This window comes from Aquarana catesbeiana, linkage group LG04, assembly GCF_042186555.1.
Source record: "Aquarana catesbeiana isolate 2022-GZ linkage group LG04, ASM4218655v1, whole genome shotgun sequence".
Lineage (NCBI taxonomy): Eukaryota > Metazoa > Chordata > Amphibia > Anura > Ranidae > Aquarana > Aquarana catesbeiana.
The window spans coordinates 294,291,795-294,307,562 of record NC_133327.1 but is presented as its reverse complement, the minus strand read 5'-3'; the positions used below and the strand labels follow the sequence as shown (position 1 = coordinate 294,307,562).

General features: G+C 48.4%; 1 protein-coding gene across 1 annotated transcript in view; it reads right to left on the bottom strand.

Moving 5' to 3' along the window:
* BAG2 (BAG cochaperone 2) overlaps positions 1-14,770 on the bottom strand; it is a 66,120-nt gene extending 51,350 nt beyond the window's left edge. Inside the window, exon 1 of the mRNA XM_073626707.1 lies at positions 14,428-14,770. Within this exon, the coding sequence (XP_073482808.1) occupies positions 14,428-14,552 (125 nt within the window). The 5' untranslated portion in view covers positions 14,553-14,770. The remainder of the gene's footprint in view (positions 1-14,427) is intronic.
* Between the last annotated feature and the right edge of the window lie 998 nt (positions 14,771-15,768).

The window sequence follows — 15,768 nt, the reverse complement described above, 5'->3', positions numbered from 1 at the left end:
TGTGATGACATATTGGGGTTGATTTACTAAAACTGGAGGGTGCAAAATCTGGTGCATCTCTGCATAGAAACCAATCAGCTTCCATTTTTTTTTTCTTTGCCAAACCTTAATTGAACAAGCTGAAGTTAGAAGATGATTGGCTACCCTGCACAGCTCTGCCAAATTTTGCACGCTCCAGTTTTAGCAAATAAACCCCATGGTGTAGTATTTAACCACTTCCCGCCCGACCCATAGCAGATGACGGCCGGCGGTGGTTCAGTTATCCTGACTGGACGTCATATGATGTCCAGCAAAATAACAGGCCGCCGCGCGCCTGCAGGGGCGTGCATCGCGGCGAATGGTGGAGCGGTGTGTCAGTCTGACACACCACTACACCGATCTTGGTAAAGAGCCTCCGGCGGAGGCTCTTTACCACATGATCAGCCGTGTCCAATCACGGCTGATCACGATGTCAATAGGAAGAGCCGTTGATCGGCTTTTCCTCACTCGCGTCTGACAGACGCGAGTAGAGGAGAGCCGATCGGCAGCGCTCCTGACAGGGGGGGGTTGCGCTGATTGTTTATCAGCGCAGCCCCCCCTCAGATCACCACAATGGACTACCAGGGATCGCCACTAGGACCACCAGGGAAGGGGGCAAAATGTGGATGGCCAGGTATGTACCCCATGGCCATCCACATGTGCCCAATGTGCCCAGTCAGTGCCCAATCTGTGCCAATCAGTGCCCACAAATGGGTACTGATTGGCACAATTATATAGCAGTGATGCCCAGCAATACCACCCTTAGGGGCATCAGTGCCATCAATCAGTGTCATCAGTGCCACCCATCAGTGTCCATCGGTGCCACCTGTCAGTGCCCATCCATGCCCATCAGTGCCCACCTATCAGTGACCATCAGTGCCCATCCGTACCACCTATCAGTGCCACTCATAAGTACCCATCAGTGCCACCCATAAGTACCCATCAATGCCACCTACGAATGCCCATCAGTGCCACCTATGAGTGCCCATCAGAGCCGCCTATCAGTGCCCATCATCAGTGCCCGTCAGTGCCACCTCGTTGGTGCCACCTCATTGGTGCCACCTCATTGGTGCCCATCAGTGCCTCCGTATCAGTGCCCATCAGTGCAGCCATATCAGTGCCCCTCATTGAAGAAGAAAACATACTTATTTACAAAAAATTTTAACAGAAACAAAGAAAAACTTGTTTTTTTTCAAAATTTTCGGGCTTCTTTTTTTTATTTGTTGCGCAAAAAATAAAAACCGCAGAGGTGATCAAATACCACCAAAATAAAGCTCTATTTGTGGGAACAAAAGGATAAAAAACTTGTTTGAGTACAGTGTAGAATGACCGCGCAATTGTCATTCAAATTGTGACAGCGCTGAAAATTGGCCTGGGCGGGAAGGTGTCTAAGTGCCTGGTATTGAAGTGGTTAAGATTGTTTGGGGATTTTAGAAGGGATAGGAAGCACTATTTATAACATATAAAGATAGAGAAACAAGGCACAGCGACCTTCATGCTTTTTAAAACTATATATACTTTAAAAACTTCCCGGCACATCTTTAAAGTGAAATTAAAGTTATTTTTCTGCCATAAATGCCTCCTCTTGCCTGTCAGTCATCATGTACACTGTGCTGCGCATGTGCAGGTCAGTGAACATTTACAGCCCTAATCCATGCCATGGTGAGGCGACTCCTGTGCGCATGAGTGGGAGTGAGATCATCGCAGGCCCGGCCTATCAAACGGTTATGATTAGGACTAAGGCCTATGTAATAGGCTGAAACGCGTCAATATTTACAGGTTTTGATCATTTTTATTGGATGAATTAAATAAAATTGTATATGTTTCATTTCTGAAGTGCTCGGCTGCAGAATCTGTTCACAAGCAGGCAGCGCCAAACTGTCAGACGAACTGTCGCCGGTTACATGGCAACAGGGCACGGAAGAGGAGGAATGGGTGATTAAAGAGATGCGGGAGTTCAGTCAAACGGACTACATGTTTCGGGGATTGACCCCTTCATCAGGTCACATCCTAAACTCTAGGGCTCGAGAAAGCCATCCATCGCATCTGGCTTATGCGCATATTCTTTTCCCTGCAAAGGCTTTTGATACTTTGTCTCCTGGCATCTGATTGTCCAATTAAATGATTGTTACTTTTTAAACTTTTTTACTTGTTTCCATCCATCCACCAGAACAGTGCTCCCTGTGTTGATTTTCATGTTCTCCCTCATTTGGTCTCTTGAATTTGGGAGCAGCGGCCGGGGTCTAATAGCCCCTTTCCATGTTGTACTTTGGACACATCTATGCGCCTGGCTTTTTTGTTGTTGTTTCGTAATTTACATTATGGCATAACCCACCTGGAGAGTCCTAAAAAGAACATTTTATAATGGAGTTAACTATTGCTTTTAAGAGGGTCAAAATGCTAGGAGGTGGGACAAACTTCCTGATCACATGATCACTGTGATTGGCTGTCATACTAGTCACATGATTGGGAGCCTGTCCTTTCAGCTACCAATTACAGAGACTGGGAACTGCCTTTGACAGCTCATTCACTGTGCTGAGAGCATGCTCTTAGCTCAGAAACCTTGATCCTCATGGGTGCATATGCACAGTGTGTGATCATTAAGGCCCATCCCCCCTGCTGCCGCATATATGCATTACATGGTCAGCAAGAGGTTTATAGATAACAAAAAAATGCACTCACAAACATACAGGAGTGGAGTAGCTTATTAAAGTGGTTGTAAAAGCTGAAGTTTTTTTTTTACCTTCATGCATTCTATACATGAAGGTAAAAAAAATCCCCCCACCCACAGCCACCCTAATACTCACTTGTGTCCCCTCAATCCAGTGATGTGCACAAGAGACTCAGCTTTCCCGGGACTCCCTCTCCTCACTGGCTGATACAGTGGTCCACTGCTTCAATCACAGCCAGTGAACCAATAAGGAGAGAGCGGGAGGCAGGGCCTAGCCGCAGCTCCATGTGTCCTCTGGGGGCGCATAGAGCTGGGCTCAGGGGAGAGCACGCACCAGTGCCCCCCATAGCAAGCTGCTTCCTCTGAGGGCACCAGTCAAGGAGCGACAGCAGGGGACCTGAGAAGAGGAGGATCTGGGCTGCTCTGTCTAAAACCACTGCACAGTGCAGGTAAGTATAACATGTCTGTTATTTAAAAGAAAAAAAAATCTGAACCTTTAATGTCACTTTAAGCCTAGAAATAAGATCTGACAGTCATCAGAACTGTCAGAGGCTTAAAGAACAGTGGTATTCTTAGCACCCTTGTAGCTTGGAGCCTGCTGTTTTTATAATGTGCTTATACCCCTCCACCCCTAAACTGTATATACCACTGTAAATACTGCCACTCCTCTCTTGTTTGCTTGTGAATGCATTTTATTGTTACCTATTAAAGTGTTTGTGGATTTTATAGCACAAAGGTCGCTGTGTCTCTGTCTTTATGTGTTATTCAGTCCATGGACAATCCCTCCAACTGTGAAAAGGGCTGCATGACCAATGTAATTTAGGACCTGATAGGATTGGATATAATCATGATTTTACTTCATATTACCCCCAATGAATTCTACTACAGAACACACACCAGTGGGGGGCAGTCTATGATCTCTCACACTGTACTACAGAACACACACCAGTGGGGGGCAGTCTATGACCTCACACTGTACTACAGAACACACACCAATGGGGGGCAGTCTATGACCTCACACTGTACTACAGAACACACACCAGTGGGGCCATATATGACCTCTCACACTGTACTACAGAACACACAACAATGGGGGCAGTCTATAACCTCACACTGTACTACAGAACACACACCAATGGGGGGGCAGTCTATGACCTCACACTGTACTACAGAACACACACCAATGGGGGCCATCTATGATCTCTCTCACTGTACTAGAGAACACACACCAGTGGGGGCAGTCTATAACCTCACACTGTACTACAGAACACACACCAATGGGGGGCAGTCTATGACCTCACACTGTACTACAGAACACACACCAGTGGGGGCAGTCTATGACCTCACATTGTACTACAGAGCACACACCAATAATGGGGGACAGTCTATGACCTCACACTGTACTACAGAACACACACCAGTGGGGGCAGTCTATGACCTCACATTGTACTACAGAGCACACACCAATAATGGGGGGCAGTCTATGACCTCACACTGTACTACAGAACACACACCAGTGGGGGCCATCTATGATCTCTCACACTGTACTACAGAACACACACCAGTGGGGGGCAGTCTATGATCTCTCACACTGTACTACAGAACACACACCAGTGGGGGGCAGTCTATGATCTCTCACACTGTACTACAGAACACACACCAATGGGGGGCAGTCTATGACCTCACACTGTACTACAGAACACACACCAATGGGGGTAGTCTATGACCTCACACTGTACTATAGAACACACCAGTGGGGGGCAGTCTATGACCTCACACTGTACTACAGAACACACACCAATGGGGGGGCAGTCTATGACCTCACACTGTACTACAGAACACACACCAATGGGGGGCAGTCTATGACCTCACACTGTACTACAGAACACACACCAGTGGGGGCCATCTATGATCTCTCTCACTGTACTACAGACCACACCACCAGTGGGGGGCAGACTATAATCTCTCACACTGTACTACAGAACACTCACCAATGGGGGGCAGTCTATGACCTCACACTGTACTACAGAACACTCATCAATGGGGGGCAGTCTATGACATCACACTGTACTACAGAACACTCACCAATGGGGGGCAGTCTATGATCTCTCTCACTGTACTACAGAACACACACCAATGGGGGGCAGTCTATGACCTCACACTGTACTACAGAACACACACCAATGGGGGGCAGTCTATGACCTCACACTGTACTACAGAACACACACCAATGGGGGGCAGTCTATGACCTCACACTGTACTACAGAACACACACCAGTGGGGGCAGTCTATGACCTCACACTGTACTACAGAACACACACCAATGGGGGGCAGTCTATGACCTCACACTGTACTACAGAACACACACCAATGGGGGGCAGTCTATGACCTCACACTGTACTACAGAACACACACCAATGGGGGGGCAGTCTATAACCTCACACTGTACTACAGAACACACACCAATAGGGGGCAGTCTATGACCTCACACTGTACTACAGAACACACACCAGTGGGGCCATATATGACCTCTCACACTGTACTACAGAACACCCATAAGTGGGGGGCAGTCTATGACCTCTCACACTGTACTACAGAACACACACACCAATGGGGGGCAGTCTATGACCTCACACTGTACTACAGAACACTCACCAATGGGGGGCAGTCTATGATCTCTCTCACTGTACTACAGAACACACACCAATGGGGGGCAGTCTATGACCTCACACTGTACTACAGAACACACACCAATGGGGGGCAGTCTATGACCTCACACTGTACTACAGAACACACACCAATGGGGGGCAGTCTATGACCTCACACTGTACTACAGAACACACACCAATGGGGGGCAGTCTATGACCTCACACTGTACTACAGAACACACACCAGTGGGGGGCAGTCTATGACCTCACACTGTACTACAGAACACACACCAATGGGGGCAGTCTATGACCTCACACTGTACTACAGAACACACACCAATGGGGGGCAGTCTATGACCTCACACTGTACTACAGAACACACACCAATGGGGGGCAGTCTATAACCTCACACTGTACTACAGAACACACACCAATAGGGGGCAGTCTATGACCTCACACTGTACTACAGAACACACACCAGTGGGGCCATATATGACCTCTCACACTGTACTACAGAACACCCATAAGTGGGGGGCAGTCTATGACCTCTCACACTGTACTACAGAACACACACACCAATGGGGGGCAGTCTATGACCTCACACTGTACTACAGAACACACACCAGTGGGGCCATATATGACCTCTCACACTGTACTACAGAACACACAACAATGGGGGCAGTCTATAACCTCACACTGTACTACAGAACACACACCAATGGGGGGGCAGTCTATGACCTCACACTGTACTACAGAACACACACCAATGGGGGCCATCTATGATCTCTCTCACTGTACTAGAGAACACACACCAGTGGGGGCAGTCTATAACCTCACACTGTACTACAGAACACACACCAATGGGGGGCAGTCTATGACCTCACACTGTACTACAGAACACACACCAGTGGGGGCAGTCTATGACCTCACATTGTACTACAGAGCACACACCAATAATGGGGGACAGTCTATGACCTCACACTGTACTACAGAACACACACCAGTGGGGGCAGTCTATGACCTCACATTGTACTACAGAGCACACACCAATAATGGGGGGCAGTCTATGACCTCACACTGTACTACAGAACACACACCAGTGGGGGCCATCTATGATCTCTCACACTGTACTACAGAACACACACCAGTGGGGGGCAGTCTATGATCTCTCACACTGTACTACAGAACACACACCAGTGGGGGGCAGTCTATGATCTCTCACACTGTACTACAGAACACACACCAATGGGGGGCAGTCTATGACCTCACACTGTACTACAGAACACACACCAATGGGGGTAGTCTATGACCTCACACTGTACTATAGAACACACCAGTGGGGGGCAGTCTATGACCTCACACTGTACTACAGAACACACACCAATGGGGGGGCAGTCTATGACCTCACACTGTACTACAGAACACACACCAATGGGGGGCAGTCTATGACCTCACACTGTACTACAGAACACACACCAGTGGGGGCCATCTATGATCTCTCTCACTGTACTACAGACCACACCACCAGTGGGGGGCAGACTATAATCTCTCACACTGTACTACAGAACACTCACCAATGGGGGGCAGTCTATGACCTCACACTGTACTACAGAACACTCATCAATGGGGGGCAGTCTATGACATCACACTGTACTACAGAACACTCACCAATGGGGGGCAGTCTATGATCTCTCTCACTGTACTACAGAACACACACCAATGGGGGGCAGTCTATGACCTCACACTGTACTACAGAACACACACCAATGGGGGGCAGTCTATGACCTCACACTGTACTACAGAACACACACCAATGGGGGGCAGTCTATGACCTCACACTGTACTACAGAACACACACCAGTGGGGGCAGTCTATGACCTCACACTGTACTACAGAACACACACCAATGGGGGGCAGTCTATGACCTCACACTGTACTACAGAACACACACCAATGGGGGGCAGTCTATGACCTCACACTGTACTACAGAACACACACCAATGGGGGGGCAGTCTATAACCTCACACTGTACTACAGAACACACACCAATAGGGGGCAGTCTATGACCTCACACTGTACTACAGAACACACACCAGTGGGGCCATATATGACCTCTCACACTGTACTACAGAACACCCATAAGTGGGGGGCAGTCTATGACCTCTCACACTGTACTACAGAACACACACACCAATGGGGGGCAGTCTATGACCTCACACTGTACTACAGAACACTCACCAATGGGGGGCAGTCTATGATCTCTCTCACTGTACTACAGAACACACACCAATGGGGGGCAGTCTATGACCTCACACTGTACTACAGAACACACACCAATGGGGGGCAGTCTATGACCTCACACTGTACTACAGAACACACACCAATGGGGGGCAGTCTATGACCTCACACTGTACTACAGAACACACACCAATGGGGGGCAGTCTATGACCTCACACTGTACTACAGAACACACACCAGTGGGGGGCAGTCTATGACCTCACACTGTACTACAGAACACACACCAATGGGGGCAGTCTATGACCTCACACTGTACTACAGAACACACACCAATGGGGGGCAGTCTATGACCTCACACTGTACTACAGAACACACACCAATGGGGGGCAGTCTATAACCTCACACTGTACTACAGAACACACACCAATAGGGGGCAGTCTATGACCTCACACTGTACTACAGAACACACACCAGTGGGGCCATATATGACCTCTCACACTGTACTACAGAACACCCATAAGTGGGGGGCAGTCTATGACCTCTCACACTGTACTACAGAACACACACACCAATGGGGGGCAGTCTATGACCTCACACTGTACTACAGAACACACACCAATGGGGGGCAGTCTATGACCTCACACTGTACTACAGAACACACACCAGTGGGGGCCATATATGACCTCTCACACTGTACTACAGAACACACGCCAATGGGGGCAGTCTATAACCTCACACTGTACTACAGAACACACACCAATGGGGGGCAGTCTATGACCTCACACTGTACTACAGAACACTCACCAATGGGGGGCAGTCTATGACCTCACACTGTACTACAGAACACTCACCAATGGGGGGCAGTCTATGATCTCTCTCACTGTACTACAGAACACACGCCAATGGGGGGAAGTCTATGACCTCACACTGTACTACAGAACACACACCAATGGGGGGCAGTCTATGACCTCACACTGTACTACAGAACACACACCAATGGGGGGCAGTCTATGACCACACACTGTACTACAGAACACACACCAGTGGGGGCAGTCTATGACCTCACACTGTACTACAGAACACACACCAATGGGGGGCAGTCTATGACCTCACACTGTACTACAGAACACACACCAATGGGGGGCAGTCTATGACCTCACACTGTACTACAGAACACACACCAATGGGGGGCAGTCTATGACCTCACACTGTACTACAGAACACACACCAATGGGGGTAGTCTATGACCTCACACTGTACTATAGAACACACCAGTGGGGGGCAGTCTATGACCTCACACTGTACTACAGAACACACACCAATGGGGGGGCAGTCTATAACCTCACACTGTACTACAGAACACACACCAATAGGGGGCAGTCTATGACCTCACACTGTACTACAGAACACACACCAGTGGGGCCATATATGACCTCTCACACTGTACTACAGAACACCCATAAGTGGGGGGCAGTCTATGACCTCTCACACTGTACTACAGAACACACACACCAATGGGGGGCAGTCTATGACCTCACACTGTACTACAGAACACACACCAATGGGGGGCAGTCTATGACCTCACACTGTACTACAGAACACACACCAGTGGGGGCCATATATGACCTCTCACACTGTACTACAGAACACACGCCAATGGGGGCAGTCTATAACCTCACACTGTACTACAGAACACACACCAATGGGGGGCAGTCTATGACCTCACACTGTACTACAGAACACTCACCAATGGGGGGCAGTCTATGACCTCACACTGTACTACAGAACACTCACCAATGGGGGGCAGTCTATGATCTCTCTCACTGTACTACAGAACACACGCCAATGGGGGGAAGTCTATGACCTCACACTGTACTACAGAACACACACCAATGGGGGGCAGTCTATGACCTCACACTGTACTACAGAACACACACCAATGGGGGGCAGTCTATGACCACACACTGTACTACAGAACACACACCAGTGGGGGCAGTCTATGACCTCACACTGTACTACAGAACACACACCAATGGGGGGCAGTCTATGACCTCACACTGTACTACAGAACACACACCAATGGGGGGGCAGTCTATAACCTCACACTGTACTACAGAACACACACCAATAGGGGGCAGTCTATGACCTCACACTGTACTACAGAACACACACCAGTGGGGCCATATATGACCTCTCACACTGTACTACAGAACACCCATAAGTGGGGGGCAGTCTATGACCTCTCACACTGTACTACAGAACACACACACCAATGGGGGGCAGTCTATGACCTCACACTGTACTACAGAACACTCACCAATGGGGGGCAGTCTATGATCTCTCTCACTGTACTACAGAACACACACCAATGGGGGGCAGTCTATGACCTCACACTGTACTACAGAACACACACCAATGGGGGGCAGTCTATGACCTCACACTGTACTACAGAACACACACCAATGGGGGGCAGTCTATGACCTCACACTGTACTACAGAACACACACCAGTGGGGGGCAGTCTATGACCTCACACTGTACTACAGAACACACACCAATGGGGGGCAGTCTATGACCTCACACTGTACTACAGAACACACACCAATGGGGGGCAGTCTATGACCTCACACTGTACTACAGAACACACACCAATGGGGGGGGCAGTCTATAACCTCACACTGTACTACAGAACACACACCAATAGGGGGCAGTCTATGACCTCACACTGTACTACAGAACACACACCAGTGGGGACATATATGACCTCTCACACTGTACTACAGAACACCCATAAGTGGGGGGCAGTCTATGACCTCTCACACTGTACTACAGAACACACACACCAATGGGGGGCAGTCTATGACCTCACACTGTACTACAGAACACTCACCAATGGGGGGCAGTCTATGACCTCACACTGTACTACAGAACACACACCAGTGGGGGCCATATATGACCTCTCACACTGTACTACAGAACACACGCCAATGGGGGCAGTCTATAACCTCACACTGTACTACAGAACACACACCAATGGGGGGCAGTCTATGACCTCACACTGTACTACAGAACACTCACCAATGGGGGGCAGTCTATGACCTCACACTGTACTACAGAACACTCACCAATGGGGGGCAGTCTATGATCTCTCTCACTGTACTACAGAACACACGCCAATGGGGGGAAGTCTATGACCTCACACTGTACTACAGAACACACACCAATGGGGGGCAGTCTATGACCTCACACTGTACTACAGAACACACACCAATGGGGGGCAGTCTATGACCACACACTGTACTACAGAACACACACCAGTGGGGGCAGTCTATGACCTCACACTGTACTACAGAACACACACCAATGGGGGGCAGTCTATGACCTCACACTGTACTACAGAACACACACCAATGGGGGGCAGTCTATGACCTCACACTGTACTACAGAACACACACCAATGGGGGGGCAGTCTATAACCTCACACTGTACTACAGAACACACACCAATAGGGGGCAGTCTATGACCTCACACTGTACTACAGAACACACACCAGTGGGGCCATATATGACCTCTCACACTGTACTACAGAACACCCATAAGTGGGGGGCAGTCTATGACCTCTCACACTGTACTACAGAACACACACACCAATGGGGGGCAGTCTATGACCTCACACTGTACTACAGAACACTCACCAATGGGGGGCAGTCTATGATCTCTCTCACTGTACTACAGAACACACACCAATGGGGGGCAGTCTATGACCTCACACTGTACTACAGAACACACACCAATGGGGGGCAGTCTATGACCTCACACTGTACTACAGAACACACACCAATGGGGGGCAGTCTATGACCTCACACTGTACTATAGAACACACCAGTGGGGGGCAGTCTATGACCTCACACTGTACTACAGAACACACACCAATGGGGGGCAGTCTATGACCTCACACTGTACTACAGAACACACACCAGTGGGGGGCAGTCTATGACCTCACACTGTACTACAGAACACACACCAATGGGGGGCAGTCTATGACCTCACACTGTACTACAGAACACACACCAATGGGGGGCAGTCTATGACCTCACACTGTACTACAGAACACACACCAATGGGGGGGCAGTCTATAACCTCACACTGTACTACAGAACACACACCAATAGGGGGCAGTCTATGACCTCACACTGTACTACAGAACACACACCAGTGGGGACATATATGACCTCTCACACTGTACTACAGAACACCCATAAGTGGGGGGGGCAGTCTATGACCTCTCACACTGTACTACAGAACACACACACCAATGGGGGGCAGTCTATGACCTCACACTGTACTACAGAACACACACCAATGGGGGGCAGTCTATGACCTCACACTGTACTACAGAACACACACCAGTGGGGGCCATATATGACCTCTCACACTGTACTACAGAACACACGCCAATGGGGGCAGTCTATAACCTCACACTGTACTACAGAACACACACCAATGGGGGCAGTCTATGACCTCACACTGTACTACAGAACACACACCAATGGGGGGCAGTCTATGACCTCACACTGTACTACAGAACACACACCAGTGGGGGCCATATATGACCTCTCACACTGTACTACAGAACACACGCCAATGGGGGCAGTCTATAACCTCACACTGTACTACAGAACACACACCAATGGGGGGCAGTCTATAACCTCACACTGTACTACAGAACACACACCAATGGGGGCAGTCTATAACCTCACACTGTACTACAGAACACACACCAATGGGGGGCAGTCTATAACCTCACACTGTACTACAGAACACACACCAATGGGGGGCAGTCTATGACCTCACACTGTACTACAGAACACACACCAATGGGGGCCATCTATGATCTCTCTCACTGTACTACAGAACACACACCAGTGGGGGCAGTCTATAACCTCACACTGTACTACAGAACACACACCAGTGGGGGCAGTCTATAACCTCACACTGTACTACAGAACACACACCAATGGGGGGCAGTCTATAACCTCACACTGTACTACAGAACACACCACCAATGGGGGGTAGTCTATAACCTCACACTGTACTACAGAACACACACCAATGGGGGGCAGTCTATGACCTCACACTGTACTACAGAACACACACCAATAATGGGGGGCAGTCTATGACCTCACACTGTACTACAGAACACACACCAGTGGGGGCAGTCTATGACCTCACATTGTACTACAGAACACACACCAATAATGGGGGGCAGTCTATGACCTCACACTGTACTACAGAACACACACCAATGGGGGCAGTCTATAACCTCACACTGTACTACAGAACACACACCAATGGGGGCAGTCTATAACCTCACACTGTACTACAGAACACACACCAATGGGGGGCAGTCTATAACCTCACACTGTACTACAGAACACACACCAATGGGGGCCATCTATGATCTCTCTCACTGTACTACAGAACACACACCAGTGGGGGCAGTCTATAACCTCACACTGTACTACAGAACACACACCAGTGGGGGCAGTCTATAACCTCACACTGTACTACAGAACACACACCAATGGGGGGCAGTCTATAACCTCACACTGTACTACAGAACACACACCAATGGGGGGTAGTCTATAACCTCACACTGTACTACAGAACACACACCAATGGGGGGCAGTCTATGACCTCACACTGTACTACAGAACACACACCAATAATGGGGGGCAGTCTATGACCTCACACTGTACTACAGAACACACACCAATAATGGGGGGCAGTCTATGACCTCACACTGTACTACAGAACACACACCAGTGGGGGCAGTCTATGACCTCACATTGTACTACAGAACACACACCAATAATGGGGGGCAGTCTATGACCTCACACTGTACTACAGAACACACACCAGTGGGGGCAGTCTATGACCTCACATTGTACTACAGAGCACACACCAATAATGGGGGGCAGTCTATGACCTCACACTGTACTACAGAACACACACCAGTGGGGGCCATCTATGATCTCTCACACTGTACTACAGAACACACACCAGTGGGGGGCAGTCTATGATCTCTCACACTGTACTACAGAACAAACACCAGTGGGGGTAGGGTTTCCACCTTTTCTTCAAGCCAACTTTTTTTTCCCGTAGTATACACTATAGGATTATAAAAGACCTGGGACGCCTTTTGAGTGCCTCAAGGAGAGCGGTAATGCAGCGCGCTGTGGCGAACAGTGTGTGACAAAACTGCTCTTGCTGACATTATCGCCCCACACCCCCCCTCCCCAGTGATGCCAAACCTCCCCCCAGACAGTGGCCTGCAGCTCCCGGATGGCAACAGATTTTTGTGTGACTATCTCAGTTACTTGGGGAGCCACAGCCCTGTCTAAATAATCTGTCCGGGTTTCAGGCAGACTGAAACCCAGACACAGGATTCCAAACCCCAACTGTCCGGGTGAATCCTGGACAGGTGGCAACCCTACAGAACACACACCAGTGGGGGCCATCTATGACCTCACACTGTACTCGGACACATGAATGAATGTAATAAGGTTGATTTACTAAAGGCAAATAGGCTGTTCACTTTGCAAGGGAATTTTCTCCATTACTCAGTGAATGAAGCTCTACTGACTTCCATTATTCCTTGCATTTAGGAAGTGGAAGAAATAAGAGACGGTGTCCTGTGGCTGCACATAGAGAATACACAATAAGGATTAGATGATATGACATGTCATGGAATGTCATGGGATCCCTGTCCGGGTCATGCCAGGCTCTGTCCTAACAATCAGCTTTCCTTCTGACGTGGTGGTGTACAGATGAAGAATCAGCACACTCTTACCTGATATCCAGATCATCTAACATCTCCAGAAGGTGACTGGAGCGTGCAGCCATAGACATAGAGCGACAGAACTTGCCCCCGTTGGGCCCCTCATTGGCCTTGGCTTGGATCTTTGCTTGAGCCATTTGTGCTGCGGTAATGAATGAGTGAAGGGAAAGGATAAAGCAGCACTCAGGATCTTTCTAGACACATCCTCAGACTCTTAGGACAGACTGATGGAACATTTCCTAACAAGGTCCTGGGCGGATCCCGCTCTTCTAATATTCTCCCAGCCCCCAGCCTGCACTCTATACACACAGCTCTTCTACACGTGTGTCATTGCTGGAGCACTGTCTATGGCAGCCCTTGTGTCCCCGTCACCCTACAAACAATAGAGTGCCAGGATTGTGTACTACTTGTACTTGGCTCTAGCAAACAACACACGTTATATAAAAATAAAAGAATTCTGCTCATCTATAACTGACCATACACTATACAATATGATTTTACAATCTCCTTTTCATCTATCAGCAGCTATGTAGTGAAAGAGCCTGCCTGATTTGATACTAATTGAATGGATTGTTTAGATTCGCCCTTCTGTAACATTGTAAAGCTGGTCATACACTATACAATCTGATTACAACTCCTGTATAATCTCTTTGAGTCTCGGTTCACACTGGGGCGGTTTCAAAGTTGCCGACTCTGAAGCAGCCCCGCACTGCGCGACTTCAGCGCAGCTTGCAAACGACTTCTTTAATAGAAGTCAATGCAAGCCTCTCTGAAGTCGCCCCCAAGTAGTGCAGAAGTGACTTGAGTTGCTCCAATTTGCACTGAATGGAGCGCAACTTGTCAGGTGGCTAAGTCGCCTGACAGGTCGCCCCAATGTGAACCGAGCCTTAGATGTAGCAAAACTATTCAAAAGGAGAACAAATCTAAACAACTCATTCAATTTCTATCAAATTAGGCAGGCCTTTGCACTACATAGTTGTTGGTAGATACAATAGAGATTGTTCAATCTGATTGTACAGTGTAGGGCTGCAACTAACGATTATTATTGTTTCAATTAATCAAGTAATTGGATAAAAACCTACCAAAAAAAAAAAAATGTGTGGTGTATACTTTTTTTTATTTAATATGCAAAGTTTAGAAAAACAACAATTTATTCTTGAATTCTATACACAGTGGTAAACATAAACCAGCTACATGGGTAAGGAACATAATATCTAATCCACTCTGAGAATAACTTACAGAAGATATACATTATCTCACAAAGTGAGTACACCCCTCACATTTTTGTAAATATTTTATTATATCTTTTCATGTGACAACACTGAAGAAATGACACTTTGCTACAATGTAAAG